Source organism: Mustelus asterias, unplaced genomic scaffold (genome assembly GCF_964213995.1).
Source record: "Mustelus asterias unplaced genomic scaffold, sMusAst1.hap1.1 HAP1_SCAFFOLD_63, whole genome shotgun sequence".
NCBI classification, from domain to species: Eukaryota; Metazoa; Chordata; class Chondrichthyes; order Carcharhiniformes; family Triakidae; genus Mustelus; species Mustelus asterias.
Window position 1 is genome coordinate 1,010,418 of NW_027590128.1, and position 10,454 is coordinate 1,020,871.

A 10,454-nucleotide genomic window follows, 5' to 3' on the forward strand; every position below is an offset into this window, starting at 1 on the left:
GATGATATTCTGTGTTGGGTGGAGTTGCACATGGTCAGCCCCTGTGGCTTCTCCCCGCTGGCGTAACTCAATAAACTGTTTGTCGATTGAATCAGGCACAACACACTGGGAAGAGATACAAAGTGCCCTCTCCACTGGAAGCTCATCGGCACAGCCACACTGGGGAGAGGCCGTTCGCCTGCTGGGTGTGTGGGAAGGGATTCACTGATTCATCCACTCTGCAGAGACACCAGCAAGTTCACACTGGTGAGAGTGCATTCACCTGCTGTCAGTGTGGGAAGGGATTTACTCGGATATGAAGCCTGCAGACACACCAGCGAGATCACACAGGGGAGAGACCATACAGCTGCTTTCAATGTGGGAAGGGATTCAGTAAGTCATCCAACCTACAGAAACACCAGCGAGTTCACACAGGAGAGCGGCCATTCAACTGCTCTGCATGTGGGAAAAGATTCACTCAGTTATCGAATCTGCTGAGACACCAGCGAGTTCAGAAGTGAATATGGGGATGAGAGTCTGCTGTTATTGTTTCTGCTCTCAATTACATCCAGGACTGCATTTTGTTCAGTCTCACAGTTGGTCATTGGGGAGGGTCGGAGGGTTTCTTTCTGCTGGACTGGCCGGTCTCACAACTTTGCCTCCAGTGGGCTGATGCTCTTTGAGTCTTGTTGCAAATACCTGATTTCAAATTTCACAAGAATGACAGAGTGACCGGGTGTGAGGAAGTTCAGAGATATTTAGTCAGCATTTATTTTTGAAATGCCCCAAACGCTCATCCAATTTCCTTTGTAATTGTTTATTGTCTCCACTTCCTCCACCCTCGTAGGCAGCGAGTTCCAGGTCATTACCATTCGCTGCATCAAAATAATCCCATCATAATTCCACCTCCCCCAATTGTAAACCTTGCCCTGCCGTATGGCCCTATCCCTCTCCATTGCAATAACGAAAGACACCGAATTGTGGTCACTATCTCCAAAGTGCTCTCCCACAAACAAACCGAACACTTGGTACTGGGTAATGAAACGGGCCAAGTCCAATGTGGCCCCACCTCTTGTCGGCCTATCCACATATTGTGTCAGGAAACCCTCCTGCACACACTGTACAAAAACTGCCCCATCCGAACTATTTGACCTATAAAGGTTCCAATCAATATTTGGAAAGTTAAAGTCACCCATGACAACTACCTTGTGACCTCCACACCTATCCATAATCTGCTTTGCAATTTCTTCCTCCACATCTCTATTACTATTTGGGGGCCTATAGAAAACTCCTAACAACGTGACCGCTCCTTTCCTATTTCTAACTTCAGCCCATATTACCTCAGTAGGCAGATCCCCCTCGAACTGTCTTTCTGCAGCCGTTAAACTATCCTTGATTAATAATGCTACTCCTCCACCTCTTTTACCACCTTCCCTACTCTTACTGAAACATCTATACCCCAGAACTTCCAACAACCATTCCTGTCCCTGTTCTAACCATGTCTCCGTAATGGCCACAACATTGTAGTCCCAAGTACCGATCCACACTCCAAGTTCACCTGCCTTATTCCAGATGCTCCTTGCATTGAAGTAGACACACTTCAACCCACCTTCCTGTCTGCCGGTACACTCCTGCAACCTTGATACCCTCCTCAGTACCTCACAACACTCAACACTGGCTTCTGGACTACAGCTCATTTTCCCATTCCCATTTCAAAGTTTATTTTTAGAAAGGTAAAATTATGAATAACAATAATGACTTTCACTAACTCCATTGAGTGACCACCCCAAGTAGAAATGTGAATCTTCCTCGGGGTCCTGAACCAAAGGCGATTTCCCAAAATCCTGCCCCAGGGGCACTCAGTACCTCCACAACTAGAGTCCAACCTGCAAAGCCCAAGATCACTCACAAATCCCACTGAGCATTCTAACACAGCTCCCAGCTCCAATACAGCTATGAATGTTATACTGTTAGTCAGAACACAGAACATTGTTCAAAAATTCCTATTTTGCCTATGTAGGTTTATTATTAAAACTTCACCCAAAGACTTGTCTGTAATCCAGAAACTGTTTGTTCCTCAAACAAGTAAACAACCTTGCTGATATTAGAACCTTGATGTGGAGCATTTGATTAACATGTGATTTTACTCTAATGCAGGGGTGTTACATCTATCACCCCTTTTACTAAATCTATTCATTCACTCTGGCATTTTCCCCCTTTTCCTCATTGGCTTAGCCCAAGGTAGCCAACTTCCATTCCCTTTACAATCTCCTTCTCACAACTAATTACATAATTGAAGTGGTATAATTGGATATAAAAGCAGTGATAACATATAATTGCTGTATAAATTGCATAGATTCAAAACAATTCTCAAGCTGTCCCTTAACCTGCTCCATCTTGTAATAATTCTTATTCAGTATTATTTCTCCCTCGCCTTCATTTGTCCCAGTCCAAAATTCCATTTACTTTAATTTGTTCTTCCAGTCAGTTTCTCTGGAGTCTGTGTCAGTGCCTTGATCATTTCAAAATGATTTCTTACTCTTCAGGTCATATTAACCATTTCATGTCACGCTGTTAGTCAAGCAGCTGAGAAAGTCCCATTTGAATCATAGAATCTTTACAGTGCAGAAGGAGGCCATTTGGCCCATCGTGTCTGCACCGACCACAATCCCATCCAGGCTCTATCCCCAAAACCCCATTTATTTACCCTGCTAGTTCGCCTGACGCTCAGAAGCAATTTACTATGGCCAATCAACCTAACCTGCATATCTTTGGAGTGTGGGAGGAAACCGGAGCACCTGGAGGAAACCCACGCAGATACGGAGAGATTGTGCAAACTCCACACAGACAGTGACCCGAGGCCAGAATTGAACCCGGGTCCTTGGCGCTGTGATGAAGCACTGCTAACCATTGTGCCACCGTGCCACACTTCATTCTTCAGCACAGCTGCACTGTGCACTCTCGGATGTTAGTTCATTCACAACTTACAAACCAATTCTGCACTCTCACATCAGTGTTCCAATTCCTTCTTTAATTCTCTGTTGGAGTCTCACATTCATAAGCCATCTTCACACATTTCCCTGCATGTTAAATGTTGTCTCTCATGTTGTTGTTATTAACTAGACATGTACTTTGTCTTGCTTGTTGTTATCTCTCTGTCCTCTCCCACAAATCCTTGTTTTGTATTTGTGAAAGGTTTATCAGGTCTATAGCGATGGTGCTGGGTATTTTACCAATCATCATCCTGAATTCCACTCTCTTTCAAAGGATGCACCATTCAATAATTCTGCTGGAAACTTCAAAAGAAAGTCAAAAGCCGGGGTCAAAGGGGTTTTCCATCTCGACATATTTGCTGATTTCCCCCTGCACAATCCCAATGTCTCAGATGGTGGCCAGATTATAAAATTCACTTCTCTCAAACAGTTCATGGACAAAGAAACAAACAAGGGGTGGCACGGTGGCTCGCACTGCTGCCTCACAGCACCAGGGATCTGGGTTTGATTCCCGGCTCGGGTCACTGTCTGTGTGGAGTTTGCACATTCTCCCCGTCTCTGCGTCGGTTTCCTCCGGGTACTCCGGTTTCCTCCCACAGACTGAAAGACGTGCTGATTAGGAGCATTGTCCCAAACAGGCGCCGGAATGTGGTGACTCGGGGAATTTCACAGTAACGTCATTGCAGTAAGCATTACTTGTGACACTGATAAATAAACTTTAAATATCTCCAAGAAAAAGATGCCACCTCATTTACCTCGTCTATACTTCCCCTTTACCAGAATGTTCCGTACCCGAATGTATGCATTCCTTTAAACTACACTTTCCGGAGTTCTGGAGAATCTTTTAAAACATGAAATATACTCATAATAACTTTAAAAAGAAACCAAACATTTCACAGTAACTTCATTGCAGTGTTAATGTAAGTCTAGTTGTGACACTAATAAATAAACTTTAAAAACTTTAACAATATTTGAAGTAAAAGTTTATTCATTCGTCACAGGTAGGCTTACATTCACACTGCAATGAAGTTACTGCGAAAATCCCTTAGTCGCCACACTCCGGCACCTGCTCTGGCACACTGCGGGAGAATTTAGCATGGCCAATGCACCTAACCAGCACGTCTTTTCGACTCTGGGAGGAAACTGGAGCACCCGGAGGAAATCCACGCAGACACAGGGAGAATGTGCAGACTCCGCCCAGACAGTGACCCAAGTCGGGAATCGAACCTGTTCCCTGGCACTGTGAGGCAGCAGTGCAAACCATTGTGCCACCGTGCTGCCCCAAATTTGTGTTTGATTCCAGGCATTATCAACTTTGTTCTTTCCCTTAAACAACAGGTGATTTCCATTTTCAATGCTTGAAATAGCAACTCACGTCAGATGTTTATCAATTCCAATATCCTAAGCAGGCTTGGTGGTTTTCTGAAAAGTAAAGTATTTTATTCTCTGCTTTAATTCTCAAAACTGTTGACTTCACTCAGAGCTGGAAAACAACATCACCTGTTTAAAAAAAACACAAACAATCCATCTGGCTCTGGCCAAGATCCCAGTGAGTTAATATGTCCAATCACAGGTTACATTAAAAATCAAAGGCTGTGTGGAGATTTATAAAAATCGACTGTCGGCTGAAAGGGTTAACTTCTCTGTGGAACCGAGAGAGGCGGGGAGTGGGCAGAGGAAACTTGGCAATTGCATCAACTTACATAATTTAAAAAACTTCCCTCATGTTATTTTCTTCAATTTTGTTCAAATTTCATCTCTTTTCTCTATCCATTTTTGAATACCAATTTCAATTTTCAATATTTGTTACTTAATCAAAGTTGAAAGAAATACTTTGTGAAATGTGTTGTTAACCGAATCTCAACAATTTTAACTCAGATGTTTTGGAAAGTTGGAACTGGTTTGCTGCCAAACTGCAGCCTTATCTTTGTGTTTTGGGAGCAAATTGGCCTTCACAATTCAAACCCAAATACATTCCTTTCACATTTTAGTACATTCTGAATTTATTTCAAACAGAAACACACGGCAGTGCAATTTAAATTAATTTTTATTCCCTTTCCAAACTAATTCTTCGAATCTATGATGCTTTCAAACAGCACCCTGCTTCAACAATTATGACTCAAATGTACAGTATTCCTTCAACTGGGCAAACCAACTTGGAGTAAGCGTTGTGGATCATGACGGTGCAGAAGTCATGGCTAACCTCACACACCTGCATTCCCTTATCACACAGGAGAGGCAGAGGAGAGGGAGGAGTGCTTTCAGTGATTCTTTTTTTTGGAGAAAACAACGACATCTTCTCACCGGTGACTGATTTGTGTCTCAGGTTGTTTGATGTTAGCTAAACACGGGGAGTGGTCTGTCTCAGGGAGGTGTCTCTTTGTGGCTGAGTTAACTTCCTCAAAATCCCCATTGCATTTTCTAACTCTTCACTTGATCTGATATTTTCTGACTGTAAATCAATATCTTGTTCCAGAGTTTGGCCGAACAGCAGTAGATTTTTCTGAGCTCCACTCACCCTATCATCTGCCCCCTGTTTCCAATGTAACTGATTGTCCAGGTCAGACGTGCTCTCCTGCCAGCAATCAGCTCCATTCTGCAGCTTATCCACCAGTTCCCTCAACTCTTTATATTTTGTACTCAGCTGTGAGGCAACAGGTTTCCAATGTAACTGTAAATTAATTTATTCTGGACTTTTTCCAACTCGCTATTTCCTTTCTGAATCTCTTTAGAAAACCTATCAAGGACCCGCTCGTAATCTCCATCACATTCTTCTCCACCTCCCAGGGTATCTTTTGCTCCTGATGCCCTTGACTCCGTTGTCAAACTGTCAGTCACATTGTAGCAGATGCCAAAGCCATTGCTGTATTTGCTTTTTTGAGGCAGCAGTGCTAACCACTGTGCCACTGGGTGGAATGCTGGCCCAGTGGAGAGAAACATAGAAACTAGAAGCAGGAGTAGGCCATTCAGCCCTTTGAGCCTGCTCCACCATTCATCTTGATCATGGCTGATCATTGAATTCAATTTCCTGATTCCCACTTTCCTTCCATATCCCTTGATTTCTTTAGCCCCAAGAGCTATATTTCATATCTTCTTGAAATCAGATAATGTTTTGGCCTCAACTATAGGGTGGCATGGTGGCACAGTGGTCAGCGCAGCTGCCTCACAGCGCCAGGGACCCATTTAATTCCAGCCTTGGGTGAGTGTCCATGTGGACTTTCCATGTTCTCCCCATGTTTGCGTGGGTTTCCTCCGGGTGCTCCGGTTTCCTCCAACAGACCAAAGATGTGCGGGTTAGGTGGATTTGCAATGCTAATTTCCCTCTTAGTGTCCCAAGATGTGCAGATTAGATAGGTTAGCCATGGTAAATGTGTAAGTTACAGGGAGAGAGGGCCTGGGTAAGGTGCTCTGTTAGAGACTCGGTGCAGACTTGATGGGCCGAATGGTCCCTTCTGCACTGGAGGGATTCTATGATTCAATGAACACAGGAATGGTCAGAATTATTTCACATGTCCCAAATTTTAAATAACCATTACAATTAAAACTCTCTCATTCTCACATGTGTGAGTTTGAATCCGGATTAAAATTCCCACAAGTTTAGCACAGTATCCTGGAATCATGTCTCTGGCCAGTGAATGTGGTTCTAGGTTCACAACTTTTGTGAAAAAAAGCTTCATTAATTACACGTCCTTTATTTAAATCTGTTTGATTTAAATCACAGACAGAAAACCTCAAAGCTTGAAGCATTCAACCCACAAATATCATCCACACAAACAGAGAAACTTAGCATGTGCTTTACAACAATAACTGAAATTAATTCCTTAAGCGTTCTTGTGGTTCTGTTTCTAAACTTCCAGAAATGCCTTTAATTAAAGACTCAAGAGAAGGTTAATTCTCCAGAAAGATAAACCTTAACAAATGTAGCCCAAAACAATGATAAAACACATCGACAAACATCCACATAAAACAAACAAAACACACAGATTCTCACAGCTCGTAAATTTCAAATGAATCCTCAGCATTCTCTCTCGCAGTGATAGCTTCTTAAAGCGACAGAGCACTACAAACGTTTCACAATATACATTAATGATTTGGAAGATGGAACTGAAGGCACTGTTGCTAAGTTTGCAGATGATACAAAGATATGTAGAGGGACAGGTAGTATTGAAGGAGCAGGGGGGCTGCAGAAGGACTTTGATGGGCCAGGAGAGTGGGCAAAGAAGTGGCAGATGGAGTACAATGTGGAAAAGTGTGAGATTATGCACTTGGGTAGGAGGAATGGAGGCATAGACTATTTCCTAAATGGGGAAATGCTTTGGAAATCAGAAGCACAAAGGGACTTGGGAGTCATTGATCAAGATTCTCTTAAGGCTAATGTGCAGGTTTAGTTGGCAGTTAGGAAGGCAAATGCAATGTTATCATTCATGTCAAGAGGGCTAGAATACAACAGCAGGGATGTACTCCTGAGACAGTATGAGGCTCTGGTCAGACACATTTGGAGTATTCGGAGCAGTTTTGGGCCGCACATCTAAGGAAGGATATTCTGGTCTTAGAAAGGGTCCGGAGAAGGTTCACAAGAATGATCCCTGGAATGAAGAGCTGGTCGTATGAGGAACGGTTGAGGGCTCTGGGCCTGTACTCATTGGAGTTTAGAAGGATGAGGGGGTACCTTATTAAAACTTACAGGATACTGCGAGGCCTGGATAGAGTGGACGTGGAGAGGATGTTTCCACTGGTAGGAAAAACTAGAACCAGAGGGTACAACCTCAGGCTAAAGGGATGATCCTTTAAAACAGAGATGAGGAGGAATTTCTTCAGCCAGAGAGTGGTGAATCTGTGGAACTCTTTGCCGCAGAAGGCTGTGGAGGTCAGTTCATTGAGTGTCTGTCAGACAGAGATAGATAGGTTCTTGATTATTAAGGGGATTATTCAGGGGTTATGGGGAAAAGGTAGGAGAATGGGGATGAGAAAAATATCAGCCATGATTGAATAGCGGAGAAGACTCGATGGGTCTGGTGGCCTATTTCTGCTCCTATGTCTTATGGTCTAAGCTCACAACTCCTTGATTAAAATAAGACACAAGATCCTTCATTCCCCTTCATTGTAACTTAACCTTTTTTTAGCCAACTTCCAAGGCCTGATTTTATAGGAAACATCTAGTCTTTGTTGATTTAAAATCCCAAACATGTTGCCAGCTGCAAAATCTTTGTTCTTTATCTGGGGTTGAGGTGACAACAATATAAAATTCTCACAGTTCTTCCAAATTCCTCCAGGCTCCGCTTAAAATTTCCACATTTAACTGGTTCCCATAAATCCTCAATCAAAAACTGAAATAGACACATGAGTTTCCAGGTGATTTACAAAGAAATGAACTGTCTGCTGAAAGGGTTAACTTTTCTACAGAACCTAAAGGGGTCGGGAGTGAGCAGAAAAAACTTGGCACACAATTACTTCACTTTACATGTGATGGGGGTTTTTCTCGGAGGCGAAGTATTGAGCTGAACCCAGTTAATACAAAGATTTGCAAAAGACAGTATACTGGTTAAAGACATTCTTTATTGACCAACACGCGCTGGGAGAAAGGCAGCTGGGCAGTCCAACTCCTTTCTAAAGTTACAATACATTGGCCGTGTAGTTATACTATTTTGAAAGTTCATTTCACCCACCCACTCTGTCATCCTAACTGGATGCTCCAATCATGTTCGTGCACAATATTTACCTTGGCCAATAACATCCGATCTTCTGGAAGAATGGGAATTCATTGGTCTGCAGAATCTGGAAGTTCCTGCCCACTGTTACTTTGCAACTTTCACTTACGTAGGTCCATAGGGTTCAAAGGTTGCTTTCTAACTGACTCTCAGCAACTTCTATTACAAAGGTTATAGGGTTCAAAAGTTCCTTTCCACTGTCTGCTGAGCCATCCCTTATAACTCATACTGATAAAAACTGTGCTCTGTGGCTTCACTGTTCACTGTTCTGACAGAACGTGGACTGTCTCACTCAGCTTTTATCCCATTATGCTTTAGGGCAGTCTGTAGTTTGGCCAAGGTATACATTTCAGTACAAAAAGTACATATTTAAATCTGAAATACATGTTTAAATTCTCTACCAGTGGTTATATGTGTCTCTATGCAGACAGTACCTTTGTATAATATAAATAAGGCACATTGTGATCCTTATTCTACGTTAGTCTAAGTCAGTCCACCCTGTTTCAATAGCCTTTATTAGTTTTTAATCTCAAGGTATTCTGAACCCCTCTAACAAAATAACTTTAAAAAACTTAAAGTTTATAATTAGTCTCAAGTAAGCTTACATTAACACTGCAATGAAGTTACTGTGAAAAATCCCCTCTCTAACAACAAAAGAAACTTGATTTTAAACTTCATCTATTAATTTTTTTGTTATATTCTCAACCTATTTTAATTTGATCAGTTTTTGTTAGGGATGGGTAATTTCTGTTCTTTATAAACTGGTTCACTCATTTTGTTAATCCAACATGGGCTCGGAGAATCAGAACCCAGACTTTATCATCCATATCCTTTTTCTCCTTTTGCCACCACTTTCTCTCTGTTTTGCGGGAGGATCGTGGGGATTCCAATCAGACCGAATCATTTATTATAAAGGTAAAACAAAAACAGAAAATGCTGGAAAATCCCAGCAGATCTGACAGTATCTGTAGGGAGAGAATAGAGCCAACGTTTGAAGTCTGGATGACCCTTCATGAGAGCTCCTATGAAGTGTCATCCAGTCTCAAAATGTTGGCTCTATTCTCAAATCATTTTATCGATAAGTTCCTTGTTCTTAGTTTCCAAAAGACAGGTAAGAAATCTGTCCAGTCCCTACTCGAGCTCTGAATTTTTCACTGGCCATGCTTGGGTAGGATCATAACCATTAGAATCCACTCTTAGACGTCCACTTTTCAGTCCAGTGCTACTTGGAGTATACCGTCACTTCACCGACTACCGGGTCACAAGTCCCTCACAGTTCTTATCACAAATCTATGATGAAATAATTTAAACATGCCTGAGAACGCTTCTTAACTTCTTGGTCAGCTACCTACCCCCGTCTGTTGATTAGTCAGCCCCCTTTTTTACAGATTCCAGGTTTCTCAGCCGCTGAACACCAGCCGGTCCTGCAATAATCTCATAGAATCTCTACAGTGCAGAAGGAGGCCATTCAGCCCATCAAGTCTGCACCAACCACAATCCCACCGACCCTATCCCCATAACCCCATGCATTTACCCTCGCAAGACCCCCTGACACAAAGGGGCAATTTAGCATGGCCAATCCACCTAACCCGTACTTCTTTGTACTGTGGAAGAAAACTGGAGCACCTGGAGGAAACCTACACAGACACGGGGAGAATGTGCAAACTCTACACAGACAGTGACCCAAGCTGGGAATAAAACCAGGGTTCCTGGCGCTGTGAGGCAGCAATGCTAACCACTGTACCAACGTGCCACCCCAGTTTAATTTTAGCTC

The 10,454-nt window shown here is 42.7% G+C and overlaps 2 protein-coding genes across 2 annotated transcripts in view; both read left to right on the forward strand.

Annotated features, from left to right (window-relative positions):
- The window catches only part of LOC144483360 (uncharacterized), a 461,390-nt gene that overhangs the window by 365,904 nt on the left and 85,032 nt on the right, over positions 1-10,454 (forward strand). The gene's annotated exons all lie outside the window — the stretch shown is intronic.
- The window catches only part of LOC144483333 (uncharacterized), an 84,058-nt gene that overhangs the window by 49,220 nt on the left and 24,384 nt on the right, over positions 1-10,454 (forward strand). The window contains exon 5 of the mRNA XM_078202049.1: positions 302-460. Coding sequence (XP_078058175.1) covers positions 302-460 — 159 coding nt within the window. The remainder of the gene's footprint in view (positions 1-301; positions 461-10,454) is intronic.